The sequence below is a fragment of the Trichoplax adhaerens genome, genomic scaffold, assembly GCF_000150275.1.
Source record: "Trichoplax adhaerens TRIADscaffold_15 genomic scaffold, whole genome shotgun sequence".
NCBI classification, from domain to species: domain Eukaryota; kingdom Metazoa; phylum Placozoa; class Uniplacotomia; order Trichoplacea; family Trichoplacidae; genus Trichoplax; species Trichoplax adhaerens.
In genome coordinates this window covers 1,524,579-1,546,203 of record NW_002060957.1, presented here as the reverse complement: position 1 = coordinate 1,546,203, position 21,625 = coordinate 1,524,579, and the positions used below count along the sequence as shown (strand labels likewise).

Genomic DNA, 21,625 nt, shown 5'->3' with positions numbered 1-21,625 from the left:
AACCGTAAATTTCATCATACATTGTACTGAGTTAACTAGGATCGCGTTACATATTGACGATAGCATGCTTATGATGTAACTTAAACATGACCATAGCAGTGATTGTAGGAATGTGTCAAGAGTGGGCATATTTATTGGCTTACAATGGACGGTTATTTTTGTATATACATACGTTAATAAAATTGTTTCGTTTATAAAGTTGGTGTGTTATAGAGATTTCGGATCTACTGTCAATGTGGCATCGATTAAATTGAATAGGCAGTCCATTAGGAAATTGCTATAACCATATAACATTTACAAACTAGTCAAACCAATCAATGGAGGCATTGGAGAATTATGTCGAATGAGTCATACAAAGTCCAATTGATTGATTCTTACCATAGCAGTACAGTATATTAATGTCGAACTATTGAAGTTATAGTAAAAATAGAACAGCAAAACTCTCTTACTACCAACATGTGATAAAATAAAAGGGCATCTTGCATTCCTGAACTCTATTCACACTTCTATTCTATATTCATATTATAGGAAGTTTCAACAGTCAGACAATTCCTAACGAACATTACTGCATGTCTTGTTGGTATCATTCCACTGGTCAGATCCAGACTGTTAAAGCAGTAAAGCAACATCTACTTGATCGGCTATGAAAGTCTTTCCCATCGATTATATCATACATTGCTATCTTCATTCAATTATTAGAACTTTATTGGAGTACGAGTATGATGATCTAATCGATCGCATCTGAGAGTGCCAATGACAGCTTTGGGCATTGGTATGAACTAGTACTCGATCGTTGGATTGGTATAATCGACTGTAAATACAATATCAACTTGTCTAAATTAATGCTTAAAGTAAGGATAGCAGAGTATTTTTTACTTATTTTGCAGATGCATTGCTGATATGATTATCGTCATCAATATAAAGTACAACATTAGCTGACCTCTAGATTAATTCACATTGTCTAAATCAAGCTTGGATCAATTTTAGGTGCAGTGAAATGGATCCAAATCATTCTCGAGGCCATGAACAAGATATACTGTATATAGGGATAATAAATTAAAATTTTGCTTTGGATCACTACTGTAGATATGCATTCTACGACGCTATACTGTACAGTACTGTCGATGAAAGCTAAAAGATGCTCATTCTAACCTACGCCTCCTGCCTACTATCTATTTGATGAATGGATGAGAAACTCGATTAGGGTTATCAGCTTGTGTCTGTCGTACTTATCCAGTTGCATATTTCACCTGTAAAATTTGACTCTTTTTCAAAGGCATTTTTTTTTGGCTACAACTGGATGTTGAAAGTCGTCGATCAATTCCTCCCTTGTCTAACCATAGAGGTAGCAAAAATGAACTATTAGGCTAACTTCAAATTGGTGGTAAGTTTGAATTCTGGCATGCCAGTTGGTTAGAATGGATCGTGAAGAATTCTGTATTGGCAACAAGCTTTGCTTTGTCGCTAATTGTCGGTATACTGTAGTGTACAGTGTACAGTGTACAGTAATGTATTCGCACCTCTGTACTGTACACTGTACAGTCGTACACCGCTGTAGTACACAAATGCAATCTGAATGTAAGCGAAATGCAAGCGAACAGTACCAAAACAGTACCAAATGCAAGCGAATAGTACCGTTCAGTATACAGTAGGTACAGTACAGTATCCTGAGTACGCTCAGTCAGCTGTACAGTACAGTATACAGAACTTTCAAGCGAAACCTTCCTCGGAGTCTTCTTTGCTTTTCTCTCTCTCGAAAAAGTTACTTACAGTATAAGATATACATGTTATCCTCTGCATATCAGAAAGCATCCTTTGCGAATATACCGTCCAGGTAACGTGACACACTCTACAGTACAGTATACACAGTACAGTACTGAGTTTTAACAACGGCAAGGAGACCCACTCTGCACAGTGCACGCCACTACCGTACTGCAAGCGAAGTTGAAGTACTGTACACTGTACAGTGTACAGTGTAGTTCCGGCGTTACTATGGAAATGAAGCTGCAGTAGACTTCAAGTTTTGTTGTTGCTCATATTCGTAACTGCGTTTGACTTCGTGGAAGGGAAGTGATGCTTGAAACATTTTGAATAAGTTGCCACGTTTGATTGGTGTCACAAAACAGCTTTGCAACAAGATAACGTAATGTACGATCAATAAGTCAATTCCTTGAACCACGTATCAAGGAACGATATCTGCACTAAGAGAAACACTTTTGCTCTACTAGCAGATTACACAAAGACTTAATCGCCTCGTATTTTACGTTAAACACCAAGTTTGAGAATCCACTTTATTACACGATATACTGCATTTATATACTATTCCTCAATAGTTCATGAGTCATAGTTAAGACAATTAACATTGGAATCATTTACTGAATTAGATATCAATTTTAGCTACTGCTCCTTTAATGCAGACAACAGTATTTACGAACATAGACATGTAATGACTAATACAGAATAGTCAGATTACGATATGTCCTATCACGGAATATTTCCATGATAATTTACAATCTACCATAAGTAAATTACCATCACAATGATTCGAACTATAAGCAGATGATTTGCATTCCCTATTATAACTATTAATTTCAGTATGTGTACAAGTGTCACTGTCATAAAAAGTCAGTACTATATTAAAATACAGTATATCCAAATTAGAAGTTAACTAAATAAGGATAGTCTAACAGAATTATCCTAACATAGTTATTTCTACTCTAATATAGTATATAGCACTGTCACAATTGGCTAACTCATGGAAACCTCTTTGAGCTATTTTGCCATGAATATTGCCTATAAATTGATTGGGATACTTTGCAAAGTTGCAAGCTGATGGAATTGTCAGCTGCCACAGTTGCGCATTTTAGTAATACATTAAAAATTTCTTTCTTTCAAAATACTATAGGTAACTGTCACAGCACACTATCCAGCTCTGTACAATTTGGTAGATTTACTGCACATTCTTTGAGACTGAAATATGGTGACATAGAGTTGGAGTCATTTTGGAATGAGTTGTCGTTTTCTGATTGGATAGCGTACTATAACGTCCTTTTAAGTATTTTCTACTCAAAAGACACCAAAAAAACGTGTTCCTGCCTCATTTATGTAAGGCGGTAGTCAAATAAAGTATACTTGTCACTTGAAGAAGGGAGGTGGACTATTTTCTGTCGTTCCTTGTTGCAAGCTTTGACTTGTAACAGTAGCCTACTAAACAACGTAGTTATCTAGGGTTTTTGAACGTCCAGAGACTTGGCTAATTAGTTTTATTGCTCTACTCAATTAGTGCGGCGATGAAGGTAGTCGTTGAAGATCATAGTATTGGTTGGTCGCCTGTGCTATAATAGAAGTTGTAACTACTAGTGACAGATTTAATTCAAGTTACAATGAATCAGTTAATATAATAATAATAAGAATCACAAGTTGAGAGGTAGTAAACTTTACTGTTATTATTTTATCATAGCAAGGGCATTGAAAACAAACAATTTATTATCCTAACTGATCAGCCCTTAATTGTAAGTTGCGGCTCTTTTAGTCTATTGATTTAGTATTACTTATTGTACGCATATACTGCATACATAAATGTACCTGTTGTGAACAAGTCGAGTAATAAGTTTGTACTGTGTGCTTCTCGTTTCGGTCATTTGATGAAGTTGCTAAGATAAAGTACTAGTGTTACTAAAAAGCCGTTTTGTGAACATTCTTAAGAGATTTGTACCGTGTTTTGTATTGTCATATTTTCTTCTAATTGTTACAAATCACAATTTATGATGTTGGAAAAATAAAATATCGACTGAGTGATTGGGTGAAGAGGCTGATTGAAAGCATAACAACTAGCACTTGTGCGGTATACAGTAATAAGTAAACATGGATTCATTATCGTAAGCTGGAAATCGTATTAGAGAATACGAGTGTAACTACATAGCAGGACGGTAGCTGTCTTGAAGTAGAGTTTAAAAATGCTAATTAATGTAATGAATGAAGTAATTAAGGTAAAAGTAGAACAATGACATGCTTATAGCGATGTTGTACAGCTTTCCTAAATAGTGTAAGATTAAGTTAATAAGATTGCGCAGAAATAACTAAAGTTGTAGGCATGAATGCAGGATTTACTGTAGTATTTATCAACTAGAGCTGATTTTATACTATCTGCAATGGACCATAGCATATTTTTTCATTGCTAACTTCGAGGACATACCCCGATAAATGCAGACTAGTACCATACTAGAGGTACAGCGCTAATTATTTTAATAAATACCTACAAACCTACATTATTTACAGATTTTAACTTTGTAGATCCTTTGAATATTATTTTTCTGTGAAAAACTAAAAAGTTTTTACTTTTGTAGCTATACTTCGCAAATATAAAAACTAACATCGATCTGTTTGCTTTAAGACAGGGTTTATTTATCATATGCTATCTCTCATATTTCCAAACCTTAATTGGCATACATTAACTTTATTTAAATATGAAAATCTAGAAGTTTAGATCTACGTATCAACTTATGCACTATCTATCTTTGATTTACTGTAAATGTACTTAGTTAAAGTTAATTTTGAAACTGCAGTACTCTATATTTAAGACCATCAGATAATATGACATACTTGCAATAGAAGACATTAAAACTAACATAGTTTAGATATAGTATCATATGTTTTAACTGAAAGCCATACATGTTAGAGGTATTTCTGCTGGATTAAACTACAACTCTTGCGAATTAATAAGAAAGAGAGAGTTGAAAGCGCTAAAAATTTCCTCATCCATCACTTGGTTCAGGCATTCGATTAAATAGTTGCTCAATAGTTGAGATTATGATTTCTTGACGTTCTTTGATATTACTATGGTGTTGGCTTTCGTAAATTACCGATTTAATATGCTGCAGCTAGATAAAGATTTACAGGATGTCAGACTTAATTGCTAGATCGCCTCAAAATTCAAAACTAAAATATTACTCACAAACATAGCTTAAGACTAAATTAGGTACTAATCTTAAATCAAGCTAAGTATTTTAACATTTGACTTAGACTCAAAGTTAAGCAGAACAGTAACCAAAACATAAAAATTCATTTTAACGCAATGGAACAGTAAAATACCCTTCTGATATGTTACATTTTAGTTTTCGCAATTCTAGGCGATAAGTTCAAATAGTTTAAAACGTTATAAATGGAATACCATTAATTTGATTTGTAAGTGTTCATGAATGACAGCTCGAATAATGCTGCATAGTATCTTACCGATTCTAGAGCTAACTCCCAGCCGTCGCAGCTAACATCACCTTGCGATGCTACTTCACTATCATTCAATGGCCGATTTTTATCGATTTGGCAGTACAGAGAAAGAGCTTCAGTCAAGGAGACCAACCCATTAATGTCCCTACACATTAACTGTGAGATTGTTTCATTCTGTTTACTGCCCGTGATTAATTGCAATCTGTGCATATGCGAAAATTCACTTAATAGTGCTGTTGCCTGCTGCTCCTATTTAGATTGTTGAATACGTTTGTAATTAAATAATAATTAGAAAAGTACTAAATTAAACTTTTCATTTATAACAATGATTTTCCATAAGATAAGAGTATCTATTGCTCGATGATGTATCATGCATTCGGTTACCTTGTGAGATGTAATAAGGAGAATGGCATGAGTCCCAATATTGCCGTGGACTATCATATTTGAATGTAAGGACTTGATTGCTATTGCAATATCTAGAATGATCTTGACAATAACTGTCGGGGACAAATGTTTGGAATTGTATTCGAGCATCTCTTTTAACGATTGTAATTCATTACCACTCATGTAGTAACAAGTTAGGCTTCGAAGGTGGAAACAACAGTATATCATTTTAGCAAATAAGAAAAGTGCAAGATATAAGGACGATATAAATACCAGTAGTTATTTAATCACATGGCATGTGTATAGTATCGAGTTCAACCTTTGCTATTCTATTTAAAGCTATATTGCATTAAAATACTATAATTAATAACAGTTACGTGTATTCTGTAGGTAGATTCTTTATTTAGGAAATTTAAGCGATATAGGTTCAAAATTACCTTTGCTTCAAAACAGTTGACAAAACAGTATTTATAATTTGATGTGGTTTATACTTTTAGATTAATAAATAAAGTATTACCTATCAATTTCGTTAAACTGAATTTCATCTAGTAATGGTATAATCGTTGGCAGGTATAATTCTGCCCAGAAGTGAGCAGGATGATAAAATGTACCACTGTAAGTTTTAATATATCTTGACATTACAAATTTACTTGCTTTGCTTTAGAAATCTGATAATTATTATGGGCAATTGGCAGATGAAATCTCATATATTTGACAGTTTTATTACTAATAATCTTTCTTCATTTCTAAACCGTGGATTTATTGCAACTGTCTACGTTGACTATTTCTAATTAATTGCGTATTAAAGTTATATGACTGGGACTTTTAATCCAATACTATTAAGTGATTGTGATCAACTTACAATTTATCTAGTAGCTTGGCTCTATCTTTCTTTAGTAAAGGGATATGGCATTTCTTTCCTTCACATATCCAAAGACATTGAGATACGTTTAGTAAACACCAACGTCTCATGTGAACGTAGCGATAGAAATGTACTTCCTTTTCCCATAATTTTCTTTCAGCTTTATTATATAATTTTATCAAAGCAAATAAGGTTTTTCCATTTTTATTAATAAATTGAGCACGGATATAGCCCTGAAGTCAAAGAAAAATATCAATAATTTTATATTATAAATTGCAACGGAACTCTTTTCGTAACAAATTAGCAAACTAAGATTGATTTCGAGGACTGCTAATAACTGTCTGGAGTGAATAACATACACTATAGGAGTGAAATACTTACAGATTTAAGAGGAAATTCGCCAAGGTTGAGTATTACGACTTGAAAATTGGCAAAACCAGTATCTTTTTTAAGTTTAGATTACAAGGTCAAAAAGTTTAGGTAATGAATTTTAATCACGGTAAAATTCATTTACAAGTGATCATGTACCATTTCTCATTCCCACTACGGATACGATTTAATTCCAAAATATGATTTGAAGTAAATTACTGAATTATATATATACATCGGTATAAATATTAAAGTGATTTCGTTACTATCGTAAAATTACTTGCTAACGTCTAAATAAAGATTTTCTATATTTTTTTTTAGATTAAAATTTGAAAAATAGTACATTTTTGCTTGCAAAACTATTACACTAAGTATATCAAGATATATTTAATTTTAGACTAAAATATGATAATTTCGGTATGATACTGTTAAAAGTTAAAACTTGTAACGAAGAAATTAAATATGCCATTAACGACTTAAAACATCAGGTCTAATGTCAAGTTTGTCTTCTTTGACAAGTGACAACTACCTACAGCAAAATCTATTACTGATAAATAATTTCTCCTTGGTCTGAAGGTTAAAGTACACCTATAGTCTCTTTAATAGAAACTGAATCCAAACTTTATTGAAAAATCAATCATTTTAACGTATTCATGCAATAAAATTGGTTATTATTATTGTACTCCGATAATTTAAAACTATGCGCTTCTGATATAAACTTTCAGTATATAAAACGGTAATAATCAACTAATACTAAGATATTTTATTTGATGAAATAAGATGAGCATTAGTTGCAAAATTTATTTCTTGACAGATTCATTACCTTCCTTGGCTACCACATTCAGTTTACTAATAGCATTTTTACTAATTATCGATGTGGTGTATATTGCCATCGATGCATGATACTGACGATTATAACACTTATAACAAGTTAGATAAGAATTCACGTAATTCGTAAACTTTTTGGTAAAGATGGTATAAATGATTGGGTTAATGCAAGAATTCAAGGGCAAAGCTAACACTGCGATGAATGGCAACGTATGAATATCTAATCCATATCCCAATAAAACCCGTGTAATAATAACATAAAACGGCAGCCAACATATAAGATCTGTTATAACAACTGTAACCATTTTAGCTGTAGCAATTTTATCAATGTTCGATAAACTTTGCTTTGTTTTCCGCCTAGACTGCGTAAGTGACTTAATGATAAGTATATATAAGACTGCAATAATTATCCATACTGCAAATGTGAAGCCGCAATATAATATTAACCATGTTAAATACCAGTAGTTATCGACATTTCCAGGCAAACAAGCGCTGTTCGTGCCATATAGGCGATAATATGAGGATTGACCAAAGCTTGATGCGATAGGAACAGCTATAAAAGCGATAGATATAGACCAAACCGCAATCAAAACCCATAATAATAAGGAATACCTTAAGCGATAACTAGTAAAAGGAAAGACTAAATAAAGAAAGCGATCAACCGTGATGAGTAGTAAAATAATTGTCGATGTTAAACAAGATAGCGAGATAAGAAAGCATGAAATCAAACATGCTGGACTTCTTAACCAAACTTCTACAAATTCTGAGTAGCGCTGGGCATAAAACGTATTAGCAGATGCGACTATGATCAAATAGACTCCCATTAGAAAGTCCGCAATGGATAAGTTTACAATTAATACTTTTGGAACGCACTTTCCATCCTTTCGGAATGGAGAGTGCCAAACAATAGATATAGCATTTTCAATCACTGCAAGGTTACCCAAAATCCAAATAATTATTCTTAGGATGTTATGCGATAGAATATAAGAACACGTAGATAAGCTAAGTTGACTAGGTAGCGGTTTACAAGAGATAACCGTGGAAGGTATATTGCAGCAGAGGTATTCACGAGTAGAAGATCTAATTAAAATTAAGAGATAGCGATATTTTTGACTTATACTGAAAAATAGGTACGATATGAACGATTTCTTAATAGCTCCAACAAGATACATGCTGAATCAATTTTGCTTTGTAGTCATCCGTAATTAATAGCTGTTCTATGGATTATTTGAATGAAATAATATTCTTACATTTCTGTTAGCGATCTTGAGAACCAGAAGGCTTGACTACTAAATTCCATGATTGGATTATGATCTAAAGTTCTAAGATAGAAATAGCTAGTACATTATTTTTTTAGTTGCCCGATATGATGTCTCTCTACTGATAATTATGGTAAATGTGCCATAAATATTTTTCAATTGTGAAAAGTGATCATATCCGTATTATTAATTAATTATTAACAGATTTTACTGAATATGCAAATGATGTAATATTTGGGAATCTAATATCTGAATGCGCTAATTTTAAGCAAATACACAGTAATTTGGCCTATTACATTTTAATGATCCATAATCATTATTAAAGTAGTTACTAGGCACCTTTAGAACAGCAATACATAAAATTATCCTAAATATTATCTTCAATAAAGTATTCGATAGGGTCAATAACGATACCGTACTTCTAAAACTTTAAAAGAATTCTCTAAAGACAACAAATGATGGCATAGAAATTATTGTAAACTTTTTCTAACAAAATATTTGAAAAAATTGTGTAGCTATTACAGTTCTAAATATCCATCAAGGTCTAAGAATTTAATATTTTAATGCGTAGAAAATTAAGTTAATAATATAATTCGTTAATTATTCCATACACTAATTGAAGATAGGGTAGTCCAAAAAAGCAAAATTTGTCCAGTGTGCTAATCCGGTTGTAATGGAGATATCTATTAATTAGAATAAAAAATAAGGCAGTATAAAGACCGAGTAATAGTCTTCTACTGTTATTGCTGCTTCGCCTATGAAGCCAAAAATTTGAGTTAGCAAAATTGAGTAATTCCCTAATGAGAAACATGAATTTGGCTATCAGATACAGCCTTAACTGGACAATCCCAGTCTTATTCTAGAAACAGTACAAGTGCATCACCTCATTCTATTTGCCATCTACTGTACTACTAAAATTTAGATGAAATCATTACAGGATGCATTATCGCGTCAAAGCTATTTTTGAGAACTTAAGCATAGTTAGGCCAATCAACTTCTAGGTAACCTCAATACAGTGATATCGGCTTAATGTGTCCGTCTTATTATATTTGAATAGACTGATTTTACTGACATTATTGGTAGCAAAACATAAATGAAGCAAGATTAACTTTAATTGTATAGACATCAAATTAAATTAATTGGTACACTTACAAAACCCGCAAGGAAACGTTTGGCTTAGTACGATTACAAATATCATATATTTGATTGTGCGACAAATCTCTGCAACAGCAATCAAATTGATTATGATATTAACTGCTTCATTCTCGGATTGTAAATGCTTAAGAATTTAAGATATCATTGCTACAGTATATTTTGTGCAATGAATGCCTATACAGCACTAGGAGGAAACTTACCGCGCTGAATATCGCTAGTTCACAGTGTTATTAGTAAATATTTATTAACATTAAATAAATATTAAATACTGAAAAAAATCTATTGAAGTAACTGTATCATCATAAATATACTGCACTGTTCCTTTAATACGCAAGCCGAAAAATTACTCAGTAATGATTGTAGCAGTAAATTTTAGGTCAGATATTACAGTTGAAGGAAAATAATTCTTTAAAGTAATTAGGAACTATTAAAATAAATTGTCGTAAAATGATAGTCAATCTTCCTTTTTTTTATTATTATGTTAAGCTTGAAACACTTACAAAGTTGCAACATTTGGTAGTCTGATTAAAGTGTTGTAATCCCAATCTTTTAATCTATTGTTGGAGAGAAATCTGCAAAATTAGATTTTCATTAAATTAGTACAACATATTTTTAAAATAAAATTTTATCTTTTAATGATTAATTTACTCAACAATATAGACTAAAAAACTAAACTTTTTAGGATTTACTTAGCGAATAATATAATTAACCGATTTAGCGTCATTTATTATATCCTTCAAACTTAGTAGCAAAATATAGATTAGTCGAATTGCTCACAAGAATTTCAGATAATTGAAAGCTGATAAATCTGACATATGTACTTCGTCAATTTCATTATTATCAAGCATCCTATAAAAATTAGAAGATAAAAAGACTGCTAAACGTAGAGAAAACTTAACAAGTTTTAGGTATACGTGTATTATACGTGATAGCCTGTTTAAAGTTTTCGAATTTTTTCTTTACTCGTACATAGTTCCAAAAAATGGAATCGATTCTATTACGATTACTGGCATCTTACGAAGTTTGAGACCTTTCAGAGATCTACAATGTTTAGATAGAAACGTATAATCATCCATTAGTATCTTTTCCAATAGTAGGAAATTTCCTTATTCCCATCTTTGAGTATTTGACTTTTATATATACTATGTTATGTATAGTACGTCAGTTTTACATACATGGCAGAATACCAATTCTCTGATAGAATAGCAACCACTTCTTTAAGCGTAACATTTGTGTAGCTTAAGCTACTGCTAGGCAATGTTCAAGAAGGAAATCAGCATGGCTACAGTATGAAGATGTAATTATTAGATATTTAGATGGAAGACTCACATCTGTTCGAGTTTGGGTAGCATCTTAAGTATATGTAAAGGAGTACCAGTAAGATTATTGCCATCTAAAATTCTACGAACGAGATAACTTTTAAATTATTATAACCAAATAATATTGCTGACATGAAATAACCTAATTTCTTGTAATTAATTTTAAAGCTTAACTAAAGCCTTAACGGTGAAATTATGTTATTTAAAACGGACGATGTTTACTCTAGAATTCTAATGTAACTTTTTTACGGTAATGGTAATGTGATCAAATTAGATCAATTCCTAAATTTAAACTTGCTCAATTACTAAACAGTTTATTTCACGGTTAAAAGAATTAACATCGATATCAAGGACCGAAACCTACGTAAATTTTCTAATTTTAGATCAAAGATTTAAATGGATAATTTATAGAAACAGTTTGAAAATTAAAAAAATAATGAATTATAGTTCTTCTGGTAAACATTTTATAGGGTTTGCATAAACTTTGAGAAAACTGTACTTGCTATAATAGTAGTAACTAATTTAAATTGGCGCATATCGCCCAACATAGGTTATTCGCTTTTCTGATTGTCCTTTGTAGGATTCGCTGCTGAGCTGTAGGGCTGGGATCGAATACTTAGGTTCATCTATTAGATTACATAGAGATTATGCACTAGAATATTTCGAAGGTGCTAATACTGGAGTAGTAAAGGCAATGCGGTAATTATAGCAATATGAAATACAGTATTTACCAATTATATTATTGACCACTAAAATCAATTTTATTCTCCAAAAATATTATTTTAGATTAAGTCTTGGAACGACAACGTCGGTAAAATTGCGTAAATGAAGCTAAATTGATAGCATAGAGGATTCTATCATTGATGAATATCAATTAAAAGATTTTCAAATATATTTCTTCTAGATATTAAGATTATCTGAAAATCAAACCTACATTCTGTTCAAGTTTGGAGCTCTTCTAACGATTTCTTGCATAATAACTGTGCTGTTTAACCTGCACTCTCGTATTTCACTTATTGTTAGTAACATCAACAGTCATTTTAGAACAGACAAAGACATGGAATAATTAAAATACGCATTAGTAATAAATAGGCTATGATAACTCTTAGAATTTTATGTAACCGCATAATATTAGTCATAATATTCTATAATAGCAATACTAAAATCAGATAGAGCTCGATTTAGCCATGCAACACAGTAAAATTATAGTTAAAAAATTTGGCTATAGAGATCATGAAAATTTCAATAGCTTATCATGTAAGGATTCATACAGATATCGTAGATGAGGGAATAGTTCCAATACTGCATAATTTGACGCTTGTATGTTGTAATTTCCATCTAACGAACTTAGAATAAAACAAGAATGGCATATATTGTTCGGTAATATTAGAACATTGTGAAAATCGAAAATTATTGCTCGTATGAGAATCCTGTAATTAACCGTACAAAAAATCAATTGATCTTAAATCTTGAAATGCTTGAATTTTAAATGATTTTATTCCATTATACGCCAAAGACCTATGAAATAAGATACTATCAATGTCTAATACATAAAATAAAATCCATTTTAATGTATTAAAAGTATAATAAGCATAGAAATCACACCCAATGTAGGTGGATATATATTATTATCGCAACCATTTACTAAACCTTTAGTCCTTTAATAATTAATCAATGTCATGAAAGTTCGGTGATCATTATATTAAATTTACAATTCTTAATTGAAGGAAAGCATACATGCAAGTCTCATACGGTGAAATTTTTACCACTCACATAGCTATATATAGTTATAGCAAAGTCCGCAATTGCAAAGCTAGATTTGTTGCTAATGTCATACTAGAATTGATACTTAAGATCGGATGCTATAAACTCCCGTATTTAGTAGCTACCATTAATGCTCACTGAAAGCAACAAGATTATATCCTAATTCAGAATAGCTAAATAAGACAGCTAAAGTTACTGATGAGCAGTGGATAAAAATTTTTAATTAAGTGAAATGTTATGTTGCGAATGCTGAACTGGAAGAAATCTTGCATAGTAAATTACGATGAATAATCTGCAGAAGCATACCAGCTAGACGCATTCACGAATATGAACGAGAGCAATTTAAATGACAAGGTAGTTGCTTATAAATGTTTCATCTTCCTGTACTAAGTAAAGTGAATTTTACTTCAGGTAGCAGCAATATTTAAGTCGGTAGATACTTAAGTATTCCTAAGTTATGTTTCACTGTGATATAGGTTAATGTAAGATAAGGCCACATAAGTTTATTTTTCACGGCTTAATATCTTATTAATTTTATAGTTTATATGGCATACCGACTATTTTACGTTATTTAGTATTTACTTCGCATTAATTCATACTTACAATATACCAAGCTACTGTAAATAAGTGAAAATACTACACAGGCTAATCGACCATTTTACAGAATATTAGAATTATATTATATCAACCTCAAAATTATATATCATTTGTTTTATTTAAGCTTTCTATAGGATATAGTACTTAATTCTCACAATTGCATATTAATGAGTTAGAGGTAATTATTCATTCATTATCCGTCTAAATATTGCAGAAATTGCGTAGGTGAGGATTCTAGGAGAAATTTCTAATCTAAAAGATTTGCGCGTCGTTCGTATGAACGTTTTGACTTACAAGTGTCTCAAATTGATAGGATCTCGGAAGATATGATCAGGGATTTCTTGAATTCTATTTTCAGACAGATTTCTAGTTCATATTTTAATCAATAAAAAATAGAAGTATCACTAAATCAACATAAGTAATAAAACCGAAAGAAATACTTTAATGGATACAGATAGTGGAGAAATTAGAGATTTTCAAAGTTCAGCCACGGGGTAGAATAATTAATATTTTATGGTTGAGATAGTTCTTGATTTTTAACTTCCTTAGTAATTATCGCTTTTAAAGCTATTGCAAGGCTACAGTAAATTCATTGTATCATTAGAATTGGTTTGCTATAGCTTTAGCTGCTACAAATTCTTCTTTAATTTTAAATACGACTTCGTTTGGTAAAGATTACGTAATGCAAAAACACGTTCGCAAAAATATTGCTTTTGCTAATCTTTCGTTGATATTAAACCATATCGTTTAGCGCATAAAGCAACTATTTTTATATTGCTCGAAATCCTGTTCTGTATTCTATATGCATGATGTTCTTTTCATAGATGATAGCAATTAGCTTTTATCTGGTATTGATATTTTTTATTTTATTAAGGTACAATATCGTCAGCTATTTAATACTACTATCACTAAATTTGACTTTCTCCAAAGAATTAGTATTTGTAACTGTAAGTGTACTACTGAGAATGATTTTGAAATAGGATAAAAAAATTGTAAGTCCTAGCTGTAATGAAGAAAACAATTTTAGGGTTTGATAGATTTTCGAAATAGAGTATGGTACGTTTTAGTCCTTGCAACCATTAAGAAAATAATTTTAGGGTTTGGAGTAAATATGCAAACTCATATCTCGTCATTTTCGGAAGCATATTTTATACATATCTTACAATATCATAAGGTAAGGATTTCTGTTGATAAATTCAACCGGTATGCCAGCCAAATTATTCTTATTTAAATATCTATAGATGTTCAAAAAAGTTCAGTCCTGTTTCTATTGGATGGTCTGTGAGCTAAATTTCTGGTATGCTGCCAAAACACTTCAATTGCTTACAATGATTTTAAAATGGATGAGCCAGCAAAAGTGTCCTTAGATATACTAGTAATTCCGTTATTTCCTAAGTGCCTAATCACAAAATAATTGCATTAGTGAACTGATTGTAATTTAATATCATTTGTAGCGTAACTATTAGATAAAGAAATTTAAGTAGTCAAATTATAGTAGGAGACTATTGGCAAAATGGTAACTACCGTAATTACAAATTTTGACCTACGATATCATGGATAAATTTTACGTACATGATTAGTATGGCTGAAGGAAAAGGAAATGTATGAGTGCTGATATGATTGATCTTATTGTTGTTTAAGTATCTAAATCATTGATAAAATTATCATTATAGAACGTAGAGTAATAAATATCACGGTTGAAATATGGTGTTATTCATTACTTAATATGTTTATCTCAGAAATAACAATTTACTCGTTTAATAACGTTATGATCACATATAAGGTACTGCAGTTTCTCTAATGTGACTGCAAATAAAGCAAATAAAGATTCTCATGTACTAAAACTCAATTTCGATAGAATTTCGGACAATAAATCAACCTAAAACTAGAAACAGAGACATATGCATCTAATGCTTGCACCGTAGTTATATTTTCTTAGACGATAATTTTTTAAGCACATTTTGTTGTAAACGCTAATTTTATACATCTTCTTCAACATTTTATATTTTAATGAAATTTTAATGTAGTCTAAACCTGGATCTGTAGATAAAGTTTCTAATTCAAAAATTGCCGGTTTGTCTTGGTATTTTTTGTTATATGTTATATACGGTAGAAAGACATAACTAGCCATTAAATTATGATTATTGCTAATAATATATTAGTTTTAGAATCTAGAGTAAAATTTACAATATCATATGATTAATGTCAAGTCTGAATTGGAATAGTAAAGAATAATAAGTCGATAGTCTGGTATTACCAAATGCTCTGCATATAAAGGTGATGTAGATCAGTAGTTAATTCAAATTAACGAGCTAACAAGAAACGAGTGGGAAATTTCTAAAATCATGACTAAGTCCTATTTATTTGATGTTTTACTTAATTAAGGTAGAACTTCTGCTCTTTCTAAAAGTCTTCAGATTTTTTTTGAAATTTACTGGTACTGCTTCAATAATTTAGTTTTTCCTAACCGAGCTTAAGTTGAAATTTTAACCATTACTAGTTCAATAATTGCACGTCCATTATTGCTATTGCGTCTATAAATATTTGGAGTACTAGCGATATGTGATGATGATCTATTTTTTCTTTAAGTTTTTAAAATTACTGCTCATTTCAGACAACATTTATTAAACTCTTATCCTACAGATATTTCAAGGAGATCATGTTTCTGAATGTGTTACTTGCTAACAGATGTATTTGATTTTCTGTCAAATTTCTAAATACAGATGAAGACACAAAAGAAAAAGAAATATATTATAAGTATGAAACATAGTACATACAATGCAGAGATGAAATATGCATAAATATGTGCACAATTTTGCATAGCTTAATTCGCTGCTATTGCATTACCAATTGTTTAGTACTGGCCAATACTGTTATTTGATAAGTATTATTAAGTAAGTTACGAAAAGAAACTAAATCTTTTGCATTGAGTTTCGTCATCAACTTACACTTTGCTTAATCTAAGTTACAACATCTGCAAGCAGAGACTCAAACACACAATATCGTTATTTCATCACGGAAAGAATAGCTAAGCTTAATCAGATAATCTGATCTTAAGACGAGCAAAAATTAATATACAAAGGTTTCGTTTGTTAGCATTAGGTATCATTAATTTTGTCGTGATATCTATATTACGTGGAGAAAGTTAACTGAGAAATAATTGTCATTAGAATTATTATTGTTTTTACCGTTTTACTATTTCTATATTATAAATGTTATCGTTAAGAATTACTTACAGTGATACCACCAGATAGCATTCTGATAAAACTGACGGCTTTATTCGTCCAATTCTGTTACGGCTGAGGTCGCTAACAATATAATTTAACCACAATGTAATTAATTAATGATAGATCTTATCGCATTACCACATTCAACCTTACAGCTTTGAAAGTAGCGTGTCATTACATAGGTATCCTGGTAAGACCTTGATACGATTAGCACTTAGATCACTGGAAATTTAAAGGTTAGTTTCGATTAGTTTTATATCAGTAGTAGCTCCCTGTACACATCTGGGGTTTACTACCATATATTTCATTAACTATATTTCCAGATCAAAGATTTGAATGAGTGTTATTTACGTGTAGATAAAGGAGCTAGAATACTATAGTGTAAAATATATACAAATTATAACTATATCCATTATTTCATTGTTTAATGTACCGCTCTTCTAAGATCGTTGAATTTTAAATATAATCTGTAAGAACGGTTGTAGATTTGATCCGTAATAGGTTCTAATGATATCTACATTTCAATTTTTGCTAAGTATCTATCGTACTTGGCAACGAGTCTTAGCAGGAAGCATGGCTTATTTGCAGTAGGTTATTTGTAACTTTCTATAATTAATTGTGACGCTAAAGTCAGCTGAGTGGTCTTAAATAGACATTACAGAAAACAAGCCTTTTCGCACAAAGCTCCTGTATTTAAGACATGATTCTAGCCTAGTAGCATGAATTTAAATTTCGTATGCAAGCAAATTCTCACTGATATCTAATGTCCAGTATTTGTAGCGTGAAACAGTTGCAAATAGTATCAAATTAGTATTTAACAGGATATAAAGTATTTTATAGTTATATAAATTTATAGTCACAGAAAAATTGATTTATCAATACGTATTTACAGAGTTTTTAGGCCAACGAATATAGAAAAGAAATTATCTTCGATTTCGGTAATGTAGTTGGCTTTGATTGAGCTGTATGGGTTAAAATTTGGTCGATGATAGTAGTATGATTTAAATGTTCTGTTAATAATCGAATTGAACATACAGTATTTAATTTCTAAGGCATTAGCATGGAATATGGTTTCCTTACAGTATCTGTAACCGGAACTCTTCAACTTTGAAGTCTCGATGGAGCTTTATTAAATAGTTAAATTCTAAATTGCTAACACGTTTTAAATATTTCGGTAAGTTTACAGTTATAATACAGGTTAATTTTAGAATCATATCGTAAGCATTATAAGTATTAAACTACTATTACGGATACCCGCACAAGGAGATACTCATGTAGTCTTTAGGATTTAAAATTGATCGATCTGTTTTTGCTTACACTTGTTTCAAATTAGGCATATAATGAAGCACCTTCCAATCAAAATTGGTTATCCCATTGCATGACAAATCTCTAAGGCAATAGATATTCAAGATCTTTTTAAAGAAATTAAATGATCGATTACAGCTACTACCTGTTAAATACATTAAACTAACTAGTTCGAAACCATTTCGCCAAAGTATTCAAAAATACGATAGCAGTATAGTCATTTGTGATATATACCAATCACGAAGTTCCAAATTTTAGAAAAATAAGGGCTTTATTCAATCTTATGCAAAGATTAACTACACAGCTCTACTCTAGCCGAATACTACTTCTAAAGACTTCTAGAACGAACTAACAGAATAATCTAAAGTTGCATGCTTTTATACTTTTCGTAGCATTCGCAGCTACAATCCGCATGGCAACCTTTTACCTTATTTTACACATAGTTAAATTATTCTTAGTAAGACTATTCTACTGCGGACCATCATTAATCCAATATGGATACGACTACAGTACTTACGTAGACATTATTCACACCAGCCAAAGTACAATGAATTAACCATATCCTAATATATGATTTACTGTTCTATTTTTACCTATAGCCATATTAGTAACTCAACACCTTACTGTATATAGTCATCTGTACTCTAGCATAGAGTCTCTACCACTACAGTCTATAGTTACAGCTAACAAATATCTCTTAGGATAAATATCTACCGTACATTATACTACACATGGCTAACAGTCTACAATCACAATACTAAGTTACATTACATCATTAAATATATATTTTCGTTAGTTTCGTTCTATGAAAAGTTCGAAACCGTGCTGAAAAATATCCCGATTTCGTTAAGAAATAATATGAAATGATATCGTTATAATACTACAATTTTTAGATATTTCCTTTATTTTAAACTAATTCAATATTGAGAAGCTTAAAGAAGCCTATTTATAGTGTCATTAAGATTTAAATGTCACTATTTAGTATTGCTTAAGCAGCTACTATCAGCTATGCCAAACTGTGCAATCAGAAATGGACTATTGTGATTCTGCTAGGTACTTTTAGAGTAAAAATTAAATATTTTTTGAGTGTATGGATAGGCTGTTTTTTAATTATTTGTAGTAAATGTAAGGAAACTAATAAACTGTTATATACTACCAATTTATAAGCGCGCTTACATAAATATCTCTTCACCAAATTAATCATTTAAAATATTGCAAATCGTTGCTATCAAAATATACAGCTGTCTCAAGTTATACATACAGTAATTGCAATTTAGATAATTTTTCAGTAAATTTCGGACGGAATTTGGTTAAATAGTTATTCCTGAATGACCTAAATAGGATATTATAATATTCATGTTCCTTGATAATGTTGAAAGATATTCATGATAACTGTGTAAGGACTCTAGAAAATGATATGGCAAGATTAATTGATTCAACTACTAACAAACGTCGAAGATAGATAAATCCAGATAAATCATCAATGCTTTGAAGACCATTTTTTTCATATGCTCTAATAATAAGAGAACTCGATAACTTTATATGCTTTGAATCAATTTGAAATGCTTTTATTCTAACAATTTGATGGTAATTTTTTTTTAGTTAAATCGATATATTTGATTAAGAAAATCTTCTTTGTTACTAACATTTCCCTCAGATGACGTAAATTGTTGAAATGCAACAGCATCAACGTTGAAGGTTTTAGTTTGTTCACACTTAAATTACTGATTTAAATTAAATAGTCATGAACAATAGCTGTCAAACAATGGTCAAAATAAAATTAAGCAGTTTTGATTAATACACTTGCGCTAGGTACCATCATCGATTTACCCACATTTTTTCTAGATTTTTAAATAAATCTGACGTATCTTCCATTCCGGATGACTTTACGGTAGTCAGTCCATTTCCAGATAGATCTCTAAATTAATGTACGAGAATTCAGATGCATACCCGGTAGATTTAATTGAACATCAGCTTTTATCCTAAATAGTTATACTAAAAGCTATCTATCAGAGATTTATTACAGATAAAATCTCTTAATGCTAAATTTGCTTTCGAAGTATTCGAATACTAATATACAAAGTAAATTTCGTGGTTTATATTACTTGAAATGATTTTCTAGTTTTGACCTTCATTTGCAAGTTTATTTACGTATTTGTTTAGAATGATTTAATTTTAAGAACAGTATTTATATTCACGTATCTTATAGTAGTATTAAAAAGCGATAACTAACTGTATTAATGATGTGTTTCTCAATTCATTGTGTAACTTACAAGTATGATAGTAAGCTAATTGAGCCAAATACTTGCAGGCTGATTTGAATTAGATCATTACCAGACAAATGACTAATATTAAGAACAAATATTGATTTAGATGTTACATATAACTAAGTACTAATCATTCAGATTATATTTATCTAGACAAGATCTGATTATTAAGAGGATAGTATGATTGGATCGTTTTTAAGCTGAAAATTTTATTTTCTAAGATTTAAATAATGAAGCATAATAAGCTGTAAAATTGTTCAGCTAATGAATAAAAATTGTCAAAGCTACTTCAGTATTGCCATAAATTCTTATATTTATAGGATAAGGCCTGCTATTAATTTTATCATGACGTATTTTATGTAGTTTTTGCAGACTAGAACTACTGGCTAATAGTCAGATTCTTTATTGGCCATTGCCATATTTTTCTTAAAATGCGATACTCTAAATAGAATACAGAATTTTCGATAAGTTTGAAACTACTGCTGAATTTATCATAACGTAATGAGAAAATCCTCATGAAATATAATTTGGTGCTATATCATTTACTTTAAAGATATGATTCTAAATACTCTCAGATAGATTAAACTAATAGAATAGCATGATTATTTCATAAGCAACTAATGTATTTGTTTTATAAGATCAATGATTCAATACTTACAGAATTTTCAAATTCTTAAGTGATATAAATAAACGAAGAGGTAAGGAGCTAAGGATATTATCGTTTAAATTCCTATAATGTAGAATCTGAGTTTATCAATTGCAACTTAGTCTTCTGAAAACTGCTAAATTTTAGTAAGTTTACAATTCTTCCAAATAACTCATTTCACTAAAGGAATCTTCGTGAATTTCTGCGATGGTGTTACTAGCCAAATGCCTGTTTCATAGATGATTTATATATACGTTCATCGTAAATATAATATGTTTGCTAAAAGTGCCGGCATTAATATATTTATTGCACTTGACAGTAAAATTCTTCTAATATAACATCTGCAAATAGGATAATTACTATCAAAAGTTTATATATGTATTTTATTAGAACACAGTATTATTAAACTATATTTGT

General features: G+C 30.7%; 2 protein-coding genes across 2 annotated transcripts in view; both read right to left on the bottom strand.

Annotated features, from left to right (window-relative positions):
* Nucleotides 1-4,754: 4,754 nt before the first annotated feature.
* Nucleotides 4,755-8,969, bottom strand: TRIADDRAFT_60495 (uncharacterized protein; the record flags this gene model as incomplete). Its single annotated transcript, XM_002116376.1, has 8 exons — nucleotides 4,755-4,880; nucleotides 5,233-5,475; nucleotides 5,611-5,809; nucleotides 6,128-6,223; nucleotides 6,473-6,705; nucleotides 6,854-6,915; nucleotides 7,665-8,749; nucleotides 8,920-8,969. The coding sequence occupies 8 exons, from the start codon at nucleotides 8,967-8,969 to the stop codon at nucleotides 4,755-4,757; spliced, it is 2,094 nt and encodes a 697-aa protein (XP_002116412.1).
* Nucleotides 8,970-21,360: 12,391 nt separating this feature from the next.
* The window catches only part of TRIADDRAFT_60494 (uncharacterized protein), a gene marked incomplete at both ends in the record, with an annotated part of 3,842 nt that continues 3,577 nt past the window's right edge, over nucleotides 21,361-21,625 (bottom strand). The window contains one exon of the mRNA XM_002116375.1: nucleotides 21,361-21,436. Coding sequence (XP_002116411.1) covers nucleotides 21,361-21,436 — 76 coding nt within the window. The remainder of the gene's footprint in view (nucleotides 21,437-21,625) is intronic.